General features: G+C 38.3%; 1 protein-coding gene across 1 annotated transcript; it reads right to left on the reverse strand.

Annotated features, from left to right (window-relative positions):
* Positions 1-397: 397 nt before the first annotated feature.
* Positions 398-25,016, reverse strand: CFAP300 (cilia and flagella associated protein 300). Its single transcript, XM_063304479.1, has 7 exons — positions 24,881-25,016; positions 23,458-23,539; positions 20,937-21,009; positions 17,943-18,109; positions 12,432-12,604; positions 10,444-10,510; positions 398-834 (listed from the first exon to the last, which is right to left on the reverse strand). The coding sequence occupies exons 1-7, from the start codon at positions 24,991-24,993 to the stop codon at positions 703-705; spliced, it is 807 nt and encodes a 268-aa protein (XP_063160549.1). The 5' UTR covers positions 24,994-25,016; the 3' UTR covers positions 398-702.
* Positions 25,017-26,257: the final 1,241 nt, after the last annotated feature.

Consider the following 26,257-nt stretch of genomic DNA (forward strand, 5'->3'; position numbering starts at 1 on the left):
CAAAATAAAGGATTTGTTGCCCACATCTGTCCCATGCTCTGTATTTCAGAAATATTGTTATCTCTTCCAGTTAATTAGGAAGAATACAGACTGTGGGAGAGGGTCTTTTCTCTATTAAGAGCCTATTTGCATACTTCTGTCTTAGAAAATTAGGCTGCCTCCTTTTTTAACTTTAGTAGAGATTTTAATGTTGTTCCACTTCTGCCCCCTGTAAGATTATTTTTCTTACTTTTTATTTTGATGTTTGTTATCTTCTAAACTTTGTCATTTGTTTCAAGATTTTGAATTATAGCTCACTTGGCCATTCTTCCTGGATCAAAAGGCAATCCAGAAACAATGTTGTAAAAATTATATAAAGAGGATACATATTGACATCAGTACATGATTTCTGGTCAATGTTTTACTATTTTTATTATGTAGAATAAATAAAAGAAAATATAGTACAATAAAAGAATTATTAAAATAAAGATGTCCAAGGATAGGATGTCAGTTAATTCAGCAATAGCCCATTTCATGTACTATACACAGTTATTGATAACATTAATTTAATATTTAACAATAGTAACAAACAACATGCATGCAAAATCAATAACACACAGTATGCAAGTAATTTCTAATTCCCTAACAGTATCAGAATTCCAACAAACAATATTTAAAATGAGTTCCTCTATTTACCAGAACTAATTGAAAAACCACAAACAGTCAATTACAGAATGAAGATACTCCAAAAACATGATACAAAACGTAGATGTGACGTTTCAAAGGATTCACAATCAAATAGGCAAAATTTTGTTCATGGCTGTTGGATGAAGGATAACAAAGGCCGTCAGCATCCTAGAGAACAAAATATTTATCATTAATATAATGTAGTAAAATATATTAAGAAGGTAAAAGAATAACTTTCTAATTGTGCCCTTAATACTTTTGAAATAATCACTTAAATTTCATGATGAAATAGGCATCAAAAATATATGCCCAATGGTATAACTAGAAGTTGGGAAAGTAAAAACCCCTGTCTTCATGTAAAAATTGTAATTTAGGTAAAGAAAACCTAGGGGTGTGACCATCCTGTCAGAACTTTCTCAATATTTTACCAATATGTTAATACTTAGCATGCATTAACACAGAAATCCCTCTAAGTTATAAATCAATACTGAAGGAACATTCATTTTAATCACATTCAATCTTCTCTTTAAATTCAGGGGAATTTCTAACCTATCTGTATCAACTTAGGCAATTAGAAATATTAAGCTTTACCAAATAAAACTTATTTATAGGAATAATTATTCCAAAATATTTAAATTGGTTCAGACAAAATGTATGGACTCATTTTTACAAATACCCATAGGAACATAAAAACCAACAGACTTAACTGTAATCAGTATAATAAATTGGTGATACAGTAGACTCTAAGTTAACTGGCACCCATGGGGATTGGTAGATGCCGGATAAATGTAGTTTCTGGTTGCTTGAGAGTTACTATTAAACCATAATACCCACTAGATGGCAGCAGAGAGATACAGATTTTTTTGCCAGTTGTTTGAGAGTGCCAATTTTTTTCCAGTTCAATTTTTCTGCCGGTTGCTTGCGTTCCAGTTAACTGAGAGCCTACTGTAATTTGAAGTGCTGTACTTCAATAAAGGGTTTTGGTAAAGAGCCCTACACACCCATCTCAACAAACAAACAACATGAAGCCACTTGTTGTTGTTTATTCGTTTAGTCACTTCCGACTCTTCGTGACTTCATGGACCAGCCCATGCCAGAGCTTCCTGTTGGTTGTCAACACCCCCAGCTCCCCCAGGGATGAGTCCATCACCTCTAGAATATCATCCATCCACCTTGCCCTTGGTTGGCCCTTCTTCCTTTTGCCCTCCACTCTCCCTAGCATCAGCATCTTCTCCAGGGTGTCCTGTCTTCTCATTATGTGGCCAAAGTATTTCAGTTTTGCCTTTAATATCATTCCCTCAAGTGAGCAGTCTGGCTTTATTTCCTGGAGGATGGACTGGTTTGATCTTCTGGCAGTCCAAGGGACTCTCAGAATTTTCCTCCAACACCACAGTTCCAAAGCATCGATCTTCCTTCTCTCAGCCTTCCTTATGGTCCAGCTCTCGCGGCCATATGTTACTACGGGGAATGCCATTGCTTTAACTATGCGGACCTTTGTTGTCAGTGTGATGTCTCTGCTCTTAACTATTTTATCGAGATTTGTCATTGCTCTTCTCCCAAGGATTAAGCGTCTTCTGATTTCCTGACTGCAGTCAGCATCCGCAGTAATCTTCACACCTAGAAATACAAAGTCTTTCATTGCCTCTACATTTTCTCCCTCTATTTGCCAGTTATCAATCAAGCTGGTTGCCATAATCTTGGTTTTTTTGAGGTTTAGCTGCAAGCCAGCTTTTGCACTTTCTTCACCTTCATCATAAGGCTCCTCAGTTCCTCTTCACTTTCAGCCATCAAAGTGGTATCATCTGCATATCTGAGAGTGTTAATGTTTCTTCCAGTGATTTTAACTCCAGCCTTGGATTCCTCAAGCCCAGCATGTTGCATGATGTGTTCTGCATACAAGTTGAATAGGTAGGGTGAGAGTATACAGCCCTGCCATACTCCTTTCCCAATCTTAAACCAGTCTGTTGTTCCGTGGTCTGTTCTTACTGTTGCTACTTGGTCATTATACAGGTTCTTCAGGAGGCATACAAGATGACTTGGTATCCCCATACCGCTAAGAACTTGCCACAATTTGTTATGGTCCACACAGTCAAAGGCTTTAGAATAGTCAATAAAACAGAAAGAGATGTTTTTCTGAAACTCCCTGGCTTTCTCCATTATCCATCGGATATTGGCAATTTGGTCCCTAGTTCCTCTGCCTTTTCTAAACCCAGCTTGTACATCTGGCAATTCTCGCTCCATGAATTGCTGAAGTCTACCTTGCAGGATCTTGAGCATTACCTTACTGGCATGTGAAATGAGTGCCACTGTTCGATAGTTTGAACATTCTTTAATGTTTCCCTTTTTTGGTATGGGGATATAAGTTGATTTTTTCCAGTCTGATGGCCATTCTTGTGTTTTCCAAATTTGCTGGCATATAGCATGCATTACCTTGACAGCATCATCTCGCAAGATTTTGAACAGTTCAGCTGGGATGCCATCGTCTCCTGCTGCCTTGTTATTAGCAATGCTTCTTAAGGCCCATTCAACCTCACTCTTCAGGATGTCTGGCTCTAGCTCACTGACCACACCGTCAAAGCTATCCCCGATATTGTTATCCTTCCTATACAGGTCTTCTGTATATTCTTGCCACCTTTTCTTGATCTCTTCTTCTTCTGTTAGGTCCTTGCCATCTTTGTTTTTGATCATACCCATTTTTGCCTGGAGGTAAAGAGCCCTAATAAATATAAATAATGCATTTATTTATTTTATTTTATTTATTGCATTTGTTAAGGCTGCCCAACTTCAAGAAGACTCTGAGTGGCTTGTAATATGTTATGTAGATACGTTAAAAACCCAACTGAAAACCACATGACTGCCCAGAATAAAACAATAGTCCCTAACATGAAATTCAGATTCAATAGGGGCCCCACAGAAACCTAATCCCAGACCTGGGAACAGAGCCAGGTCTTAAGAAACATCTGGAACTGTAGGAGAGTGGGAGCCATGTGTATCTCCAGGGCATAGAATGTTATTAGCATATAGCAATAATTTATATTCCACTTTGCCAACGTGATACCCCAAATGTCCTTTGACTTCCTAATCAGGTAGCCCAATGTTTCCAAAGTCCAAATTGTAAAAGAGAAGAAAAGTGGAAACTACTGTCTAGATCACACTCACTTAACCATGATGCTCAACATTGCCCCCCCAAAAAGTGGAAACCTGATGGCTGAAAAATAATTCTATTTATAACCCTAGCTAATGGATTAAAATGCTGCATTTTAATCCAATCAACAAAACTGAAAGGAAAACCATATATAATCAAAATGTGCCCCAAACATTTAAACTGTCCCATATCTAAGCTTTTCTCTATATCCAATGAAACAACCAATAGATCTGATTCTATATCAAGTACAGGTAGTCCTTGGGTTACGACAGCAATTGGGACTGGGATTGCTGTCGCTAAGCGATGTGGTCATAAAGCATGACATCATGTGACCGCATCACTTAGCAACAACAATCCCAGCAGTCCCAGTTGCCCTTGTAACCCCATGACGTGCAGTGGGAAGTGGGGGAATCTCAGGTAAGGAGTGCAGGGGTGCTGCAGGGCTGCGTGCAAATTGGGGGAGGCTAGGGGAAGGGGAAGAGGGACGCAGTGGCACCGCGGGTTAAACCACTGAGCTGCTGAGCTTGCCGATAGGAAGGTCGGCGGTTCAAATCTGCGTGACGGGGTGAGCTCCCGTTGCTAGTCCCAGCTCCTGCCAACCTAGCAGTTCGGAAACATGCAAATGTGAGTAGATTAATACGTGCTTTGGCAGGCAGGTAACGGCGTTCCGCTTAGTCATGCCAGCCACATGACCATGGAAGTGTCTACGGACAAACGCCGGCTCTTCAGCTTTGAAACAGAGATGAGCACCGCCCCCTAGAGTCGGACACGACTGGACTTAATGTCAAGGGAAATCTTTACCTTTACCTTAGGGGAGGGGGTGCTGTGGTGCCACACAAGCAGAAGGCCAAAACACAAGTGGAAGGCTGAGAGTGGTAGAGTCAGCAACATTTTGACCTGCTGCCCAACACTTCTCCCCTTTGAGCAATGTTTTTCTCCATAACACCTGGCCAGATACAGCCCATTTATTATTTGTTACTTGCTTTCTTCAAATATAGTTTCAATAACCTAGTTCTCCCAGAATTATAAAGAATACTGTATAAAATTCTGTATTATTAGATTATTAATTATAATGAATACATTGGTTCTCTCCTGAAAATTGTTATTGTTTTGTTATTATTTCTAAACTTTTAAGACTCCTCTTTAGCCAGTTCTTATGTATATTTATTTCAATGCCAGAAGATGAGATTTTGACCTTAATGCAGAACATACTTCACAAATTCTTCAGCTGTGTCAACTGTCCCAATCTCCAGGATTCAAAATAGTTGGACATATTTGCCAAACATCATTATAGCATTAAACACATTTAGTGCTTTCGGAGTGAAAACTGTACATAACTTTTGTAAGTTTACTATAAGCCCCACTAACTTCAGTCAGAGAGCCAGTCTGGTGTAGTGGTTAAGGCATCAGGATAGAAATCAGGAGACCGTGAGTTCTAGTCCCACCTTAGGCACGAAGCCAGCTGGGTGACCTTGGGCCAATCACTCTCTCTCAGCTTTAGGAAGGAGGCAGTGACAAACCACTTCTGAAAAACCTCACCAAGAAAACTGCAGGAACTTGTCCAGGCAGTCACCAGGAGTCAAAAACTGACTTGAAGGCACAAAAAGCAAACAAAAAAACTTCAGTTAGATTTATTTTATAATTCTGAAATTGGCAACACTGCATCATAAAAATTCCCTTCTCACCCATATGGGTGGTATGTGTCTTCCTCAACATTGGGTCCTCTACCAAAGGCCTGGGATTGTGAGAGTTCTGCGCAGTATCTTAGCTGTTCCTAGACTTGCATTCTTCTGGACAGAGAGCTCTGATGTTGTTCCTGGGATCTGTTGGAACCACTCTTCCAGCTTAGGAGTCACAGCCCTGAGTGCTCCTACCCCCATTGGGACCACTTTGGCCTTCACTTTCCACATCCTATCCAGTTCCTCCTTCAGGTCCTGGTACTTCTTCAGCTTCTCATACTCCTTCCTGATGTTGCTGTCACTTGGCACTGCTGCATCTAGCACCACCACTGTCTTCTGGTCCTTGTCTACTACCATGATGTCTGGTTGATTGGCCAGCACCTGCCTGTCTGTCTGGATCTGGAAGTCCCACAGGATCTTAGCCCTGTCATTCTCCATGACATTCTGTGGAATCACCCATCTAGCTTGGGAGGGTCTAGCCCATACATTGTACAGATGTTCCTGTACACAATGCCAACTACTTGGTTGTGCCGTTCAGTGTATGCTGTTCCTGCCTGCATCTTACGCCCTCCCACTATGCGTTGGACTGTTTCTGAGGCCTCTCTGCACAGTCTGTACCTCAAGTCCTGTCTGGTGCGGTAGACCACTGCTTCTATGGATCTAGTGCTTAGTGCCTGTTCTTGTGCTGCTATGATCACTGCCTCAGTGCTGTCTTTTACTCCAGCCCTTTTCAGCCACTAGTAGGATTTCCCAGTATCAGCCACCTCAGCTATCTGTCAGTGGTACATCCTGTGAAGGGTCTTGTCTTGCCATGGCGCTTCCTCTGTTTGATCTTCCTCCCATATCTCCTGCTGCCTCAGGCATTCTCTCAGCAGCCCATCTTACCAATGTACTCCTGGATGCTCTGGGTCTCATCCAGGACAGTGGCTTGGACACTCACCAGACCCCGCCCGCCCTCTTTTCAGCTGGTGTACAGTCTCTGGGTGTTGGACTAGGGGTGGAAACCTCCATACATTGTGAGGAGCTTCTGGATATTCACATGGGCAGCCTCCATGTCCTCCTTTGGCCAGCTCACTATACTGGCAGTGTATCTGATGACTGGCAGGGCATATGTGTTGATGGCATGGATCTTGTTCTTCCCATTGAGCTGGCTCTTCAGGACATGTCTTATCCTTTGGTGGTACTTGGATGTTGCTGTCTTCCTTGCCTCCTCATCGTGGTTCCCATGTGACTATGGGATACCAAGGTACTTGTACCTGGTCTGTATGTCTGCCATGTGGCCTGCTGGTAGTTCCACCCCATCAGTCCTGACTACCTTCCCTCTCTTTACTACCATCTGGCTACACTTCTCAACTCTGAATGACATCCCAGTGTCCTCACTGTAGACCCATGTCAGGTGCAAGTCAATGTCTCATTCACTCTTAGCATACCGCTTGATGTCATCCATGTAGAGGAGGTGGCTGATGATAGTTCCACTCTTGAACTTGTATTCAGTCCTTGCAATTATCTGGCTGCAAGGGTTCAAGCCTACGCAGAATAGTAGCAGGGACAGTGCTTCACCTTGGTATATGCTGCACTGATGGCCACTTGTGCGAGCTGTCTTGAGTTGACTTCCAGTGTTGTCTTCCACAATTCCACTGAGTTCTTGAGGAGGGTCCTTAGTGTCCTGTTGACTTTGTATGGCACCAGACATTCACAGATCCATGTGTGTGGCACTGAGTCATAGGCTTTCCTGTAGTCAATCCAGGCTGTGCTGATATGGACGTACACATGCAGGTAAAGAGGCCTCCAGAGGCCTGTTATTGCCTGATCAAGGGAAGAAAGGAAGATGGCAGAGAATGGGGTCCCCCCCCGGCCTGGGATTATATTTGTGTTGGAACTAAATATGGGATGGGTGCTTTTTCTCTGTGTGGTCTCTGTACAGACAGGGATAGAGTTGCAAATTAAATATGAAAATAACTTGGCTTGAGAGATTTAAAGCTGCACACCAAAATAACCATTTCTTACAAAGGCATCAAAATCCCATTAAGAAAACATCAACTAGCTCTTTTAGAAAAGCAGACTCTATAATCTGGATGTTCTCTGTCCTTTTATTCTTAAATATACTACAGTCAATTCACAAACTTAACTATTTATTTTCATTTTAAAAGCTGCACTGTGAGCCTCATAAATGAAAAATAATGTATTCCTAGCAGACCCCTTCAGGCATACAGATAGGGCACATATTGCATCAATCCATCTGCAATTCTATGCTAAGGTACAAGTGTTTCAGTCGACTAATTTCATTTAGAAGTACTTTTTCATGACCACATGAAATGTGTTATCCTCTGGTCCTTAAATCTGTAGAAAAGTATGCTGGCATAAATTTCATTGTCCTGGCTTCTGAATCTTCGTTTGCCTTCATAATGGTACTGTTCTTAATGTGTGGGAAAGTTAGGGGAAAGTAATTGGTGGATTCCCCTGATTCCATTTCCCCACCCATCAAGCATCACGTGACTATAGGAAAAGTAATCACTACTCACTATTGGTAAACATGGACTGGAACTGGGAAAGGAGGTTTATTTTGACAGAGGGCCAGACCAGTTGATTTAGCCATCTGTCAAAACATAGCACCAAGACAACTGATCTGTGAGATAGGTGGTGGCTGCCTTTACTGGGCAACTGTCCACCAATCCTTAAATCAGCCCTCTCCCACTCTGATGAGATTGCAGTGAATAGGAGGATGTTATGGTGCTTAAGTGCTGTTTATGGGCATCCCAAAGGCCACTGAGTGAATGCTGGATTAAAATTGGTCTAGCATGGAGTATCTTCCTTTCTTTAAGAACAGTTGGGTGAGCAGCTTGAATCTTAATAGAACCATCAGAGACCTGATCATCATCAGAGACCTCAAAAAGGCACTGAGGCATGTTTGTCTTTGCATGCATGAACGTGTTTTGAATTCATAAACCTCATCTTTTTCTTTGTTTCCATTTCATATCCTGCCCACCATGTGAGTTTTTCTAAATTAAGCATCCTTTCTCATTATTCATAAATACACTCATTTCTACAGTGCAAAAAAACAAATCTCAAAATGGGATGTTGGGGACGCAATCATGTGGAGGTAACAAGATGGCCATTAGTATGTGTCCCAGAGGGCTTTCTTTTTGCACTGGCCATTCTCCATCACTCTGTTTCTCTCATCATTTAAGTGGAGCTTTCAAGTTGGCCGATAGGCACAGGGTAGCTGTGAGGTGAAGTGAGAAGGAGCTCTCCTATGACACTAATAATCACCCCCAGCCTCGGCTACATTGTTAATGAACCCTCCTATATTATATTCACTGTAAACACTGGGAAGAGAGAAAACAGTACTTTAAAACTGGAACAGCTTGAGACAATTTTAAGCTGCCTCCACTGCAGCCTGGGGATGAGCCAAAAGCAGTATCATGAAGACATGTCATTTAAGAATGATTAGTGAGACATATTCATGCTGCAGTTATTGTGGCATGAAGATGAACCCTGACTCAACACAGATCAGATTATTTACCTCACACAAAAGCGATCTGCATAAAATATAGAGATTTTCCAAATGAATCCTACTAGAAGCTGTAACCAAGTTACACAATTAACTCTCCAATTTGTAAAATGGGAGTAAGTTTCATTTCATATATTGTCATTAAAGTAGCCTAAGAACTGCAACACATTTTGATATTTAAACAGTTACATAGGCAGAACACAGCTGTGACATCTATTCCACAATAATCCACAAATCTACTTTGTATTATCATTAACTAAACAAAAAACATAAAGTCAGTATATATGTCATCATTACTTCTAAAAATAAGATGCATAATACAATTTATTTTAGGTGATAACATTCTCATCAGAACACAAAACATTTGGGTAATAATTTGTACCAATAGTTATCAAGTTTAACGGTATGGTATAACATTAAATTGATTTACTGAAATAGTTCAAGATTATATTTTCTTTTGGACAAACTTAACAAAACGTATACACAACATCTTAGAATTATAAAGATACTACTACATATTACTTAAATACTATTGGTATGTCATATCAGTTTGCTTATTACTTGATTCTTACTAAGTTTGCTTGAATCTATGTTGAATTCAGTGTGGCTTATTTTTAAGTGTATTGAATTTTGTTTTCTTGGAGGACATCTACGTACTAATATGGTAGTTATGGACAAATATGATGTTTAATAAAAATCTTTTGATGTAGTTGGATACCGCTTCAATATAATCATTTTGAAATTTCACATATGAAAAGCATTTATTATGGCTACTGTTATAACCACACTTAGCAGTGAGCAGTGACATCCTTCTTGATTCACCCGAGCTAAATCCAGTCTGAGACTGCTCAACAGTAATACCCACTTCAGTTCAGTTGGTAGCAAATGCAGATTGAATTTACTGAATTATGAAATGGCTCTCTAAATGTTTCTCCGTGAATCATTGTGGATTAATCTAAAGGTATAAGCGGTAGTTTAGACTACACACTATTTCTAGAGGTTTCCATTTCTACCATCTTCTGATAAAGAAAAGAACTTAGTGCTGGGAGAGATATAACTTCTGACAGATTGGAGTAGATCAAAGATGAGCAATGTGAAGTGCTTCAGATGTTGCTGAACACCAGCCAATGTAGCCAATATTAAAGGATCAAGAGTATTGTAATCTAACATCTGGATGAGCATATGTTGCCCACTTCAGAACTAGATAATTTACAGCTAAACAGATAGGTGGCTTAATTGTATGTACAATTTCATATTATGGGTATGTGAATAAATGTGTGTGATTGTGTGTGTACATGTATACACCAGTCTGTTAAAGTTGTTATCAAAGATCTATTAAGCTTAAAAATAAATGATGGAATTTGTTTAGATTACTCTTACATGTAATTCTATTTCAAATTATATTTATTATGTATTTAACAGTGCTCTAACAAGATACTTACATATGCACAGACTTTAATGACAGTAGATACTATGTTGATATCCTTGGTTTCAGGATCCTTTTGTACACTGAAATTCATAAAAAATTCATAAAAAATACAAATCAGTTTTTAATGAGGTCTCCTAGACTACTTAAAACTTACATTTTATACTTTGAGATAGTTATCCAAGGTCCAAGAAATAAAACAAAATCCTACCTAAATTAAACTGATTCCTAACAAGATGATGGAAAGCAAAATCAAATTAGGTCTTCAGGACCAAAAAATCCGCAAAACCTCTAAGTTATAACCAACACCCGACAACAACTATTCTTTGTCTGAGTTACCAAAGAAACTAAATGAGCAAAAGGCACTGCAACTCCCCCCACCCACCCATTTCTACCCCCATCTCTGCCCTTTTGGCTGCCCAAAATTGGGTTGTATTTTAATATATTTATTTATTTATTTTTCAAATTTCTATCACCGCCCATCTCCCCCGAAAAGGGGACTCTGGGCAGTTTACAATAAAATCACAATGAAAACATAAATAGATCAGTAAAAAGATAAAATAGATATAAAATCCAAGCAGCACAGATCTTATTTGTTGGGGAGAGATCTATGATACTAGCCACCCCCAAGATGAACTGGTGCCCCTCCCACCCCAAGCAAGGCGGCAGAACCAGGTTTTCAGGTTCTTCCAGAAGGCCAGGAACGAATGGGCCTGTCTCACCTCCAGGGGCAGAATGTTCCAGAGGGCGGGTGCCACTGCAGAGAAGGCCTGCCTCCTGGACCCCGCCAGGTGGAATTCCCTTACTGGCGGGGTTCGTAGCATGCCCTCTCTGCATGACGGGTGGGACGGGTCGATGTTAGGGGGATGAGGCAATCCCTTGGGTAACCTGGCCCCATGCCATGTAGGGCTTTAAAGGTGATAACCAACACCTGGAAGCAAACCGGCACCCAGTGCAGCCCACACAGCAGTGGTGTCACGTGCCGATCTTGGGGCACCAATAACTGCTCATGCGGCCACATTCTGGACCAGTTGAAGCTTCTGGATACTCTTCAAGGGTAGCCCCTTCATAAATGAATATATAAAGAAATGTTTCTCTTTTGTTCCGGGGGGTGACCCCCAGCAGAATCAAGTTAGGCATTTTCCGAATTTTTGACACACCAAGCCCAAAAGGTTCGCCACTGCCACACTAGACAGAGAAAAAGGAGAAAGTTCCGATGGAGGGTCTGAAAAGAACAGCATGTGTTCATGTTATGGTATGATTCTCCCTGATACAGTAGACTCTCAGTTAACTGGAACTCAAGTAACTGACACTCTCAAGCAACCAGCACAAAAATTGAACCGAAAAAACCCCCAGCACTCTCAGGAACAAGAAAAAAAAAAGGATACTCTCAAGCAACTGGCAAAAAAATCTGTATCTCTCTGCTGCCATCTAGTGGGTATTAGGATTTAATAGTAACTCTCAAGCAACCAGAAACAACATTTATCCGGCATCTACCAATCCCCATGGGTGCCGGTTAACTGAGAGTCTACTGTATATGTTGTGCATGGTACTACTCATAAGATTTAGAAACACCAGTTTGTACAAAATTCTGCAACTCCATGAACTAGGACTGGCGTATAGCTTGCCATCTAGCTAGACTTAAATCAACTCCAGTAGTTACCAAACCTGGCACTGTCACCAATACACTTGAGTTCCTTTACCACCAGAGCTGAGATTAACAGCAATCACGACTACGGCATTTTATATTGTTGCATCTTGGCTTTGAATGTTCTTGCCTGCACAGAGTCTGGAGTTTTTCCAGCAGCAGGAAAACATTTTTCCTTAGGTAGACATTTTAAATGCTGAGTTCTATGTTGTATTAATCTAACTTTTTACACTCTTTTGCTGCAATTGTCACATTTTTTTATTTTAAATGTTTAGCTTCTCAGAGGTTTTTACCTGAAGAACTTGGTGAACAGTTGAAAAATAAATAGGGAAATTGCTTACATATAAAGAACAAACCTCACTAGATCTTTATATAAAGACTTGGTGGTTTCTAAGTATGGACCGAGTTCATCTTCATATTGACAGAAAGCTCCTCCAAGGCAAAGGTGCTTAAAGATGCAGAAGAGGAACTCCTCACGGTCTAAATGGCTGAATAAGTCATAGTGGTCTGAATCATCCAGCAGAAGTACCTTGATGAAACAAAAAGCAAAGGCAACATGATGTGGGAAATGTTTTCATTACCTTGGTTATACAAATACAAATTAATTTGGATTCCCAATGAGTTCTTATATAGGCACACAGTAAACAGAATAATGAAGTTGTATATTGTGAGGAAGTTGTATATATGCTCCAATGAATGGTGACAATGGAAGAACCAGAGATAAGTTTTAGGAAAATTGCACAGCATTTTGAATGAATGTGACCTGAGAATAAATTATTCTGTTAGTTGACCTGAACGATGGATGAGAAGATATGAGAGAATATAAAACGTGATTGGGCCACTTGAAGAACTAAGAATGAGAATGGTGATGGGGGTATAACTGCTTAGAAAAAGGTGTATTTCAACTCTTTAAGATAAATCTTTTCATACTACACATAACAAAGGCATGCATATATAAACATGATATTTTTTTTGTATGATAAAATCTTCAACAATTAATGAAGGATACAAGGGTAAGAGGCCCTGAATGTGAGACAGATTATTTCTTGGTACCATCAAGAATATATATCAGGGAAAAAATGGAAGAAAAGAAACTGAAATGAAAAAACTACTGCAGAATGGAAATTATGAGACCAGCATTAAAAAGTGTTAGAATGACATGTATGGATGGGTTGGAATGAGATGAGAGAATTCAGAAAAAGTGATTGGGCAATCAAAGACTGAATGAGAATGGTGATAGATTGGTGGATAAAATGGAAAGTAGACAAGGGAAAAGAATATATTGAAGCTGCTTGGAACAGAGTGAAAAGAATATTATAGGGTGTCACGAAGGTGCATGCAGTTACATTAATGGGAAGTATATAAAATGCCTGAGGGAATAACAGTGTGAAAGAAGCTGTAGATGGGAGAAAACACATAAGCAAGTGACTGCTGCAAAAATGAGGATGAAAGAAATATATAGTGTATATTAAAAGATCTGGCCAAAGAGAAGAAGAAACAGCTAAGATTAAAAGAGGAAGAAATTATTCCATGTTAGATATTCAGTATTTCAAAGAGGCATGCAGTTGTGGTAATAGGAAATTTCAATTATCCTGACATTCTGCCAAGGATCAGAGGACCAACAAATTATTTTTCCTCTCTTGCTGAGAACTTCCATTTTTCAGAAGGTGGAAGAAAAATAGAGGGGTTCTGCTAGTCTTCACTAACAGGGAAGAATTGGACGAAGAAGTGAAGGTGACTAGAATCTTGGGGAAAAGTGAACATGTTATCTTAAACTTAAATTTGTTTCACCAGAAGAGGAACGGAGTAGTCAGGCTTACACACTGAGTTGCAAAAGAGCAGATTTTGATGAATTCTGAGGGAAGGTAAGATTAGTTCTAATAGCTGGAAATCCACAAGGAGACAAGTGTTCAGGAAGAATGGGACATCTTATGAAATAAGACACTAAAGTACAAATTCAAACAAGTTCTACAAAAAGGAAAAACCAGAGAAATCTACAGAGGCCAATGCAGAGCTCTATAGAATGCTGTAAGGAAAAAGGCGCAGATATAGGAAATGGAAGGGGGAACACATAATGAAAGAATACAAGATGGTCTTCATAAAATAATAATAATACAAGAGAGTGTCCTAGAACTGTGTCAGAAAGGCTAAAGCTCAGAATGAGCTGAGTCTTGTTACAAATACCAAAAACAACAAAACAGGTTTTTGTGTTAGAAACAACAGGAAACCCGAAGAGGATTTAAGTTCGTTGTGAGGAGGAAATGGTGAGTATGATAGTGAAAAGACAGAATATCTTAACTCATATTTTATATCTATCTTTTCATAGGAGAGAAATAGAGCCCTATTGGTCACTGTTATGCTATTGGGAGAAAGAGGAAACCACAGAAGAGACAGAATAAGAAAATGTAAGATAATTTAAAGACATTCAAGCTTCCAAGGCCAGATGGATTACATCCTAGGGTATTGAAGGAATTAGCAGAGGTCATCATAGAACCAACTCGGTAGTCTTTAAGAATTTACCAAGAACAGCAAGATCTGAGAAGGCTGGAAGGGAGCAAATGTTCTCCCCATTTTCAAAAAGGAGAGGAGGAGGATCTAGGAAACTACCAACCTATCAGTGTGATGTCTGTAATGGTCAAAATCCTTGAACAGATTATTAAACAGCATGTTTGTGAGCACTTGGATAAGCATCTACGATTAACAGAACAAGCATGGGTTTGTCACAAACAATCTTGCCAGATTAAAATTATTTCCCTTTTTGTATTTTCCTTCTTTGACAGAACTCCTTGCTTAATAGATCAGGGGAATGCAGACATCATGTACCTCAGCCTCAGCAAATCTTCAATAGAATGCCTCATGATATAATCCTTAATAAAATATAAGAACAGAGCTAGATGGTACTATTGTAAGATGGACTCACAATTGGCCACATCCAAAGAGAACAACAGTAAACAAACAAAAAACTAGAAGGGGCAGAGTTCATTAACTGCATCTGAGAAAGTATTTCCCAGAATTTTGATGAAAAGATTATGAGAGATATTAATGAGCAAAATAGGGGAAGTGCAGTGTGGCTTTATCATGGGCAGGAGGGTGTGCAGACCAAACTTTTGTTCTGCAGGTCATTGAGAAATGTACGAATGTGAGGAAGTGACTATAAGGTGGTTGATTTAGAGGAACTGTATGATACACCGAAGAGGGTTGAATTATTGAATGTTGCATGAATATGGGTTTGAAGGCTGGTTGCCTGTATGATGCAAGCACAGCATGTGTAAGACTAAATGGAATGCTTAACTAATGGTTCAACACTGAGCAGGAATATGACAAGGCAATGGATAGTGTAGGGTCATGGTGGATGCACAGTTTGCAAGGATATAGAGAAAGATACGCAGCTGGATACTGAATGTTGTTGATATAAACTAGATTTACCTACTCTTCCTTTTTTTCCTTATCAGATGTCTTTAATTTCTCTGACCTATTATTTCTTACTTCCTTTCTGTGCTTTGCATAATATTGCTTACTCTGAAAGGGAATAGCAAGATGGATATGTATATATGTCTGAAAAAAACCCTTATTAAGATTGAAACAAGTCATACTTCTTACGTGCTAAGCAATTCCTGGATCATACTTTTCCTAGAAATGTTATTATTTACACTAGGACTGCACATGTTGAAATATATATATTCCCTTGGTTCTATAACTGCGCATTTATAACCACAGGAGACATATAATCCACCCTTGAATCAGAGAAGGTTGCCTGGGTCATGCTGGAGGAAAAATTTACAAAAGGACCTATTGTTCTACTCTGCAAAGCTGGGTTATCAAGGAAATGGAGCAGTTAAATATCAAGGAGGACAGCAAGAAGTTCAGGAAAAGCTTTCTGAAGAGAAGAAATACTGATTTGCTAAAGTAAAAAAAGGCAGTATGGGTGCCTTTCTGGCTTCCTCCCTTGATAAAGCAACTGTTGCCAAAAACATTTGTTAATGGAAGAAATATAACACAACATGCTTCAAGCATATAAGTTCATCAGTTCACTGCGGCCTTTACAATATGTCATAATATGATTGCCAAATACAGTTGTATGAAACTAAATACTTAAATCATTATCAGATAACAAAGGACTTTGAGAATTTTTAATCCATATATAAATTGGATTTATGTGCTCAAGACCCTCATAAGATATTTGATCAATCTAGGAATAAAAGCTGTGTGATCAAGAACGTTAAGACAGAGCAGACAATCATCTTTAGGTCCTATGTGTAAGCTTCCCAAAGAAGCTAAACGGCAGGACTGGGATAAATACAGCTTGGTGTGATCCAGCACAGTATTCCTTTCATTGTCAAACTATCCTAAAAAAATTCACAGAGTAGGATGAAAAGCAATTGTGTCATTGTTTCCCTTTCTGCTTGCTCATATTAATTATAATGTTTATATCTTCAATGGAAAAGAAAAGTCCACACTTTATTTCTGGAAAAAGCAACTGGCTCCATCTGCTACTGGATGAGAACTGGTATTAATATAATATTCTGCTACAACCTAAAACATGATTAATATTCCTGTGAGTGGACAAAAGAAAATTGTTCACTCACAGGAATATTAATACAGAATTGTATATCATATAATGTGATTTATTTCAATGCAAAGAAAGTAGTAATATTTATAAAGTCCATTCCAACTAATAACAGGAATAGCAGTTTTCGGAGTGACTCAAATAGGAGTTATATTTCTTTTTTATTTTCTTTCTTTTTCTTATTAACAAAAATATTTATATATTCAAAAATAGCAGCTAACAGATTTCTTTGCAGGAAAGAACCATTTTTTGTAGAAATGGCAGATAGAGCCAACTGAATATATGTTATACAACTTCCTTCATCTAGTGATATGAAAAAATGTACAGTATATTTTGTAACAGTGGTACCTTTCAAATGATTTGAATTACAACTTCATTTTTCCCCAGCTAACACAGGAAAAGCTTAAAATATTGATGTTTTAATAGTGATGTGGCAGAAGTTCATTTGTTATTTGTTAGTTCCTTCTTGAACTCAAGGTGGCTTATGCAAGAATCTCTCTTCAAATGTTATCTCCAAAACTTCTCTGTGAACTAAACTGGGCTGAGAGAGAGTAACCAGCTCAAATCTCCAGTGAATTTTCCCAGCTGAGAGTGGACTTGAAAGTCCTATTTCAACACTTTAACCATTATATCACAAGCCAGAATTGAGCAATTATTTGACTTTGAGGATCCTGACAATCTTATTCACTCATACATATACAACAATACAGGTACACATACACAAAAGGTGAGGATCCTTTCCTAGACTTTGTGATGAGATTCTTGGTGAAGGTCAGTTAAAACAATCCCCTTCCTGCCAGTGTCTCTGCTTGCATGAAGATCACTATAATGGAGTGAGAAAGTTAACAACTGCAACAGCATGGCTACTGTACTCAGAAAACTTTGTAATTATGGGCCTTGAAGAAAGATGACATTTTGGTCCATATTCTTTTAAGGTAATGCCTTGGCCATAGCTTAAATCCATGAGAGCTGCACATGGTTTGCAAAATAAATACCTAAAATCTAAAGAGTTATGCTGCAGTATTTCAGAGGACTTAACTACTAATGACCTTCTACTGAAATGAAAAGAACTAATTATATAATCATATTAAAAGAAAATTCAGTGTTATTTGTAAAACAACCTTCTACTGATGAACTGTAGCTGAACCAATTTTTGATTTATTTCCTTTTCCCCCTAAAGTTGGTAATTCCTACTTCTACCCTAAGACAACAATGGAAAATTTAGATGGATGATAAAAATACTTGCAAGGTTCAACATGTGTACATTGGCAGGAGATTAAAAAATATACTTCTTACTGACCTTTCTCAACTCATCTGCAATAAGAATTTCATGATGGTATTCATCAAAACACTTTACAATAGTCCCATTTTCTCGAACAACTCCTTCAGAGTATAATCGGTCAAAAAATGACATAGAAACTTGTGTACAAAAAATACTCTTGATGTCAACTTTTTTCACATTAGTATCTGAAAGATAAAGCAAAAATCAAATTAAAAGGCATGTATATGATATCTTTCACTTACAGGTCTGCATGATTATATTTTTATAGCTGAAGATAGCATCTATGTTATCAACTTGACAATATCATTATACGTATCTTTAAAGCAGAAGTATTAGGGCTGACTGATGCCCTAACCATTTTTCCATGGAAGGGAAGGGGAGGGGGAGGGAAGGAAGAGGCATTGCCATCAAAAATGGATATGTCCTCATTCTCTTTTATAAATGTTAAATTCTCTATCAATAGAGAATTATACCAGCCCCCTCTGTACAGGTAGCCAATGAAAATGCAAGATTTAAAAAAAAATATATAGCAAAACCTCATGGTGTCAGTGCCAGAGAAAATAAGAGAGCCATTTGCAGGAGCTACTGTTCCACATTCAATAGATTGCTTCAGATATTCAGCCTAACCACAGAGTTAAATTTTGTCCTGACTTCTTTAGAAGGACAAGAGAGATGTTTTATTAATTAATAATACATTATAAAATTAGAGCTCAGACACTCGGGCCTTGAACTTTTTCTGTTAAATGCACTATCTTTATTTACTTTATATATTTTTTTAAACAGCCTCAATCTTAAAAGACTTGTCAATGTGCTATTGAATGAACAGTAAATATTAAGGTATTTTCCTGCCAAAAAATTACATATGATTGTTTTTTGAATAGCAAGTACAAATCTTTTCTTCCCAAGTAAAAGTTAAGATGAAGAAAATGAAAAAGCAATATAATACTAACTGAAAAAAGGAAAATAGATTTAAAAACATCCAGCAATACTTCTGAAGAAAAGGAGTTGAATGTTTTCTTCCTCTGATTTCTGCATTTTTAACAACAGTTTAATATATGGGCATTAGCAGAGGAGTATGTGTGTGTGCGCATGCACATGTGTGAAATGAACAAAGAGAAAAAGCATTTTTATATTACCCTTCAGCTATAAACTCTCCTGGAAATTTTAACATAAAATAAAAATATTACACAGCATAACAAAATTATAATTAAACAGTAGTTAAAATAGTACTGAGAACAATTTCAGGAAAAATTAAATCACACATCTGGGAAGAAATTTCTATACTTAGGGTAACATATCCAGAATGCTCTTTTGCCAGTTGTATGCAATGCCTAGAGAGTGAGGTTGTAAAATCTTCAAAGATTTTAGTTAATCTTTAATCAAGATTAAATTGATCTGAAGGAGAACAGTCCCTCAAGTCCCAAGCCACATATAGCATTAAATACCAATACTTTAAAATGCAGTTGAAGTCTAACCAAAACTGGAGCCAATAGTTTTTTTAAACGAAAGTTTGGTTCATTTATCACACTAGGCTAAAATGTGGTTGGTTGGTCTCTGGTTTATGTGTTGTAAGAACTTAGCCATTGTGCTTAATATATGGCTCAGTGTGTTGGGCAAACCTGGGCAACTGGAAAATTCATTTAACAATGCATTGTGTTGTGAGAATAAAATCACCAAAGAAGTATGTTCCAACAGATACATAACATTTAGTAATTAACTATTATAAGACTCCACAATCAAATGATTGCTGAATCATCTGATCTTGTTCATCTGCCATGACTGAGTCAAGGCGTGTCAAGCAGGCAGATGGGAGAGGGGAATTGCAAGGAGTGTGAATCTAAGCTGTTTGGACTAAGGGGGAAAGTCAAGGTCATATTACCAGGGTTATCTGCAACTGGTATGGCTGACCATTAGAAGAAGAGTAAGAAGATCTACGAGGGGGGAGTGCTGGGTACTGGAATGCTTTAATGAGCTGCTTTTGGCGTGTTTTCTTTTAATCTCAGCTTTCTTCTGTTCTGTACACTTGCTCTCAATAAATCTGAATTCTGCATATTCCAATTGTGCATGAGGTTGTATTTGGGACTAATGGTGTCAGTTCTTACAACTATTCAAAGGCATAGTTATGGACAATATATTATAAGTCTAACCTGGAAATTACCAAGTATGGGTACTGATAGACTTGCCTCCTTTGCTCACGATTCCCTTGGTTTTCTAGTGACAAAGCTGAATCAAGGGTCACAGTCACACTGCAAACCTAATTTTCTAGGGGAGTGCAAGTAATTGCTATAAAAAGTATAACCTGCTGATTTCTGCATGCTGTTAGAAGCCCAAAGGAATGCCAGGGTTTTTTCCCCCAAAGAAGTTAGATTACTTTTGGAAGCCTTTCAAACTAAAAAGGTACATTTACTTTCCTAAGCACAGTCTGGAATAAGTGTAAAATATACAGTATGTTTTAGGGAACTACTACCCTGAAGAAATAAAATAAGACATATCAAGGACTCTTCAACAGACCTTAACTAATAGCTTATAGGTGAATGGTAAGAACATAACAAAAATCCCAAATCAACTCTAATACTAAGAAATCTGCAAACTTGGGTTGATGACCTGCCACTCACTTGGTCATATACTGAGCTACGTTATGGGCTTCTGAAGTCTGCCCCACAACTTACTAATGTTTAACGTGTTACTACATTCACATTTGATTCATATCATTTTTTTTATAAAGAAACAGAATTAGTATTTTACAGTAAGTCAAAACCAACATCACAAATTATTAACCAAAAAAACAAAACAATTTTTTAAGCATGTAATAAAGAGTTCTGAAAAAAACAGTACAGTCTCTTATCAGTTTTAAGATTAGCATTTTCTTCTTTGTAATTATATTATCAAGAAGACACAGTGTTAATCGTATCACTGTTACAGACCTGAAATGGTTGCAAGAGAAAAATAATGATTACACTGAAAGAGGATTTAAAAGAAAAGAAAAACTTACTTTAAATATTCTCTACTTACTTAATGTAGTCCACTGTCCAGATGATGAAAGCAATTTCAAATTGCTGTTAACCTCTGAGTGATTAAAAAAAGCCTAGACGTATAGAGGCAAAGACAAGTCATTAAATAGATTCTGTTATGAAATAATATCTGACAGACATGCTAAATTAGGTGACAAATTTCAGACACTGTGCACTTTCAAATGTCTGGAATTTGGGACTGCTTTCCAAATTGGATTTTTATTCATGTGAATAGATCTGCAATCACATCATTGATGAGATCTACTGTATAATGTGAAGATATATATCCATGTCTCTTTATAAATCAGAAAAGTGGCCAGTTGCTTCAGGGCAAACCTAGTCCTGCTTATAGATTTATAAATCTCATGTCCAAAAACATGATTTACTATGAATAAAAAAATCTATGTTAGAATTATGAAATAACCAAGTAACAAGATCTGATAATATACACAGCAGTAAAAATACACAGAAATTATTTAAAAGCAGCATATAACATTCAAGTTCTTTTCTAAGCTGCAACTCTCAACTCCAGTTATTTTGAAGCTGCTTCACACCCCAGTCAACATAATCCTATACAACATTAATCACTATTGATTATGTGCCTTCAAGGCAGTATCTCCAGGATGATCTTTCCCTAGACTTCAGGACTTCCAAAGTTCCATCCATTTCTGCTGTAATTGAGTCCACTCACCTTGCTGTTAGTATCCTCTCCCCTTCTTTCCTTTCACTTTTTCCAGTATAATAGACTTCTCAAGAGAGCTAGGTTTTTGCATAATGTGTCTAAAATATGATCATTAAAACCTGGTCATTTGTGCCTCAAATGAGAATTCTGGATTGATTTGTGTGATGATCCATTTATTTGTTTACTTGGCTATCCATGGTATTCTTTGGAGTCTACTCCAACAACAAAGTTCAAAGGTGTTAATATACTTTCTATTCTGCTTCTTCACTTCCATAAAGCCTCACATGGAAAATAATCTCCTACATGATTCTGATCTTTGTAGGTGATTGACCATTTCAGCATCTGAGTATGTTGCCAAGGCCTTCATTACTATTCTAACAAGTCCTAGTTAGCAGTGTATTTCTTGATTGCTGCGCTCCTTTATTGTTGACAGTCAATCCTAAATGGGAGAAGCTACCCACCACTTCAATATCTTCAATGTAATTTTTTAAGGCTGGTTGCTGTATCTATTGTCATTAATTTGACCTTTATGTTTAACTTAGTCCCATTTTTCACAGCTCCTGGACTTCCTTTACTATAGCTTGTAGATCATTTGTATTTTCAGCTATCAGAGTAGTATCATCAGTATAGCAAAGGTTATTTACATTTTTTCCTCCAGTTTTAAAACTACACTCATTTTCTTCCAATCTAGTTTCCCTCAATATTTATTCATCATATAGATTGAAGAAATAAAGGGAGAGAATATTTCAATGATTCATTTCATCTTTCATTGTACTGAGCTTTCCCATGTTACATTCCATGCTCCCACTATAATCCTGTCTTTGCAGCTTTGGATTTTCTTTTCCTGTATGGCACCATCGGCAGCTAGACATCCCAAAGGTTTTAATATAGCCATGTCATAAACACCATTCATATTCTGAAAGATCTTCAGCTCTTCCTTAGTCATATGTTGGCTGCCATCCAACCTGAGGGCCCATCATCCAGCACTCTATCATCAATCACTTTATCTTGCCTATTCATGTAGTTTTTCTGGTAAAAGAAAGGGTTTACCATTGCATTCTCCTGAACAGTATGGCCATCAATGGCCAACAAATGTATGTCCTGAGGCTGGCATAGATGAACATCCTCAGAGTAATTAATGGGAAGTTACTTGTAGAAGGACCTGGTCAAGAAAGTTTTTTTTTCTTTTTGATTAACACATTTATAAATGTGTTTGTGTATATATGTGTGTATATCTGAATAAGATAAAAGAACAGAATGTGTTCTTAGGTTTTATATTAATTCTGTGTTAAATACTTAACAATATAATAATACAGGGCATGCAGGGAACTCTTCTCCCCACCTAGAAAAATGCTCTCAGTTTTGATGTTACAGCTACCTGTAAAAGCCATGCAGGTTTCTACAATAGTTGAAAAAAGATTTCTGATGCTAGGCCCCTTTCTTCAAGGGCAAATGTTTTCCCCTGACATCATGTGACAGTTTAGAGAGACATATCCAGTACATACTACAGTTTCTAACTGCCAATAAGAGTGTGGCCATTTATTATGTTCTTGCTTTTATTTTAATATTTATGATATCCTCCTTTGAATGTTATAATTTAATGTTGAAAAGTAGGGTAGTAATTAAGTAATTGGCCTAGAGTAGGAGAGACCCAGCTTCAACTCCCCCCTTCATGATGGAGTTCATTGGATTACTTTTGGGTCACTCTGTACCTCATAGGAATATTATTATGAGGATAAAATGAGGGGATACCTGCTTACATGCCAGCTTAAGCTCCCAGTGAATAAGGGGCACATAAATAAATAATCCTTTAAATAATAAATAAAATTTGAGTAATTACCATTAGAAAATCATCCCGTGGATAGCCTTTGAGATTCTGATCAAAACTGAATGCCTGTGCTGTGATTCTGCCATCCATGGACCTGTAGAAAGATGCTAATGTTAGTTTATATATGCAGCCTAATAAGGTAGCAAAGAGACAGCTAACATCTGTAGTTATTGGAAGGGAAGGAGTTTGAGTATATAACAAAAGCTGCCTAGGAAGAAGAAAAGTATTAGCATTGCAATAAAAATGTTAACATCATTATCCCTGATATACAGTGGATTTTGTATTATTCCAAAAGTGATACACTTTCTGATTTCATTCCTTTACCATTCTGATTGCCCTCTTCTGGACAAGTTCAGGTCTGTCAATGTCCTTCCTAAAATGCAGTGGTCAGAACTGAACAAATATTCTAGATGCATATCCATGCACTTTACTTGGCAACAGTAGGGAAGTGATTTGCAACTGCTCTCTTCTGGGATGTATTGCAATTTCTCGGGCTGTAGGCTAGAGCCCTGCTATTCCCTGGTACATCCCTTATCCAAAGATTAACAATATTGACCCTCCTTAGTTTACAAGCACACGCGGTCCATCAGGTGCTGCCACCTGCCGAGGCAGAATTATATTTTTAAAAGTTTCCTTTCAATCAAGCTCAGCTCCTGGGGACCTCTTGGCAACAGTACAGAAGTGTTCTGCCATTATCTGCTTTGGGGATATTTTCTGATTTCCAGGCCAGCCTACAATCCTGGGATTCCCTGGCGGTCTTCCATCCAAGGCCAGCCAGATTCTGACATCTGTTGAAACAAACTGTACTTATTTGGAATAAAATCCCACTAAACCAAACAGGACTTACTTCTGAGTAAGATTACACTACAAGCCTGCTGTCATTCTCAGGCTCTAAAGCAATCTTAAAAGCAAGCAGAGCACCTGCCCTTTTAATCACATGGCATGCTTACTGATGGTTAATTTAGCCATGATAGACCCAACTAGCCCAATCTGATTAGTTCAAAGGCTGGATTCCGAGGATATACTAGGCTAAAATTCAGTTTATTGTTTTTTTTCCTCTCCGGGTGTCATGAAACAGCCATGGTGTACTAACAACAACAAAAAATTTCAGGACATGCACACACTGAAATTCCCTTTTCCCCATAGTCGGATCTTTACTTACAATACAATCTTTACGTACAATAAAATCAGTAAAACATAAAAGATAAAGATAAAAGATGGCAAAAAAGAGAGATTTGTGCGCGAAGGTTCTTTTTAAAAACCTAGCCCTTTCCCCACGTTGGTAGGAGCAGAGGTGTAGATTTGCTCGCTCCCCGACATCCAAACCTCCCCCACCATTTCTCTAAACATCCCCACTTCTTGGTTTTCCCCCGTCCGGCCGAGAAAGGGACAAACGGCCCGAGAAACAACGGAAGGAGTAGCAGGCCCTCCCCACCATTTGAGTAGGCGCTCCCGTGTGTCTCTGCTCTCCAGGGCTGGGAAGCTTTTTTGACGGAGGTAATGGAAACTATATCGCGACTCCGGGCCTTGGTCTCCGCAAGCCGACATAACCGCTTCTTCGCGCTTAGACGCGCGAGTGGTTACCATGAGAACCAGTTTCTCTCGGCGCCACGTATTTTGGGCCCCCTCGGAACAAGCGTTCCGGGGAGAAGAGTTCCGTTTGCGTCCCCTCAATGAGGAGGCAGAGGAGATGGACAGAAAATGAGGCGCTGTAGACCACCAGCCTTGCCCTCCACCCAGGGTGGGCGACATCACCCCCATCAAGTGGGCTCGGAGTAACAGGAGGGGTGGCTTAACCCCTGAGGAAGGCTGCAGGCCGGAGAAAGCGGCTTTCTTCTCCTGCTTTGGAATAAGACGCGTTGGATGCAACGGAGCTTTCTTCCCTTTGGACTGCATTATACCTTCATGAGTTATGGGGGGAAGAGAGATTACTGTATGTTGTATTTAGAGATGGTGATAAGCTATTAAAATTATCTTTACTGGCAGGGATGAAGGGGGAAGTTCCTCTTTTTTTCTTTTCTTTTTGCTTTTTCACGCTTTTTGGAGGGTATTTTTCTGTTTGCATTTTTGTAGCTTATATTGGTTTTTATTCTTTTCATTCATAATTAATAAAATTATTTTTAAAAAAGGGCTGCATTGTACCTCGTTTGTATTATGTATTTATGTTTGCCCTTTAAATTATTTTTTACAGCGGGAGGTTTTCTAAATAATAATAATAATAATAATTTTATTACAGTAATACGGAAAACACCAATGACATACAAAAGTAATATGAAAGGCATTGTAAAGATGAGAAAAGTCTTCACATTTGATTGATATAGGTCGCCTTGATCACAGTAACATCTCTAGGCAGTACAGTATACAAATTACGAAGAATTAAGGTTAAAACATAGAAGAAAAGAAAAACCAATCATAGCCAATAATTGCAAGACTACTAGCATTCACAGTGGCGAAACAACACAATTGCATAAAATACACATCAGGGAGGAAGGTCACAATCCCCCTGCCCCAGGGGGTCAGCCCTACAAGATAGACCAGACCAGAAAATCCACCCCACAGGAAGAAAAGAACATGACTTTATTGAAATAGGGCAGTGGTTCTCAAACATTTTGGTCCCAGAACCCCTTTGCATTCTTAAAAATGATGGGGGAACCCAAAGTCCTTTGGTTTATATGGGTTATATCTATCAATATTTACTGAATTAGACATTAAAGCAGAGATATTTTAAAATATTTATTTAGATGACTCCCCAGACCACACTTCGCGAGTACCACACTGAGATAGGATATATTGACAGAATCCTTCAAGTCTG

This window comes from Candoia aspera, chromosome 5, assembly GCF_035149785.1.
Source record: "Candoia aspera isolate rCanAsp1 chromosome 5, rCanAsp1.hap2, whole genome shotgun sequence".
NCBI lineage: Eukaryota > Metazoa > Chordata > Lepidosauria > Squamata > Boidae > Candoia > Candoia aspera.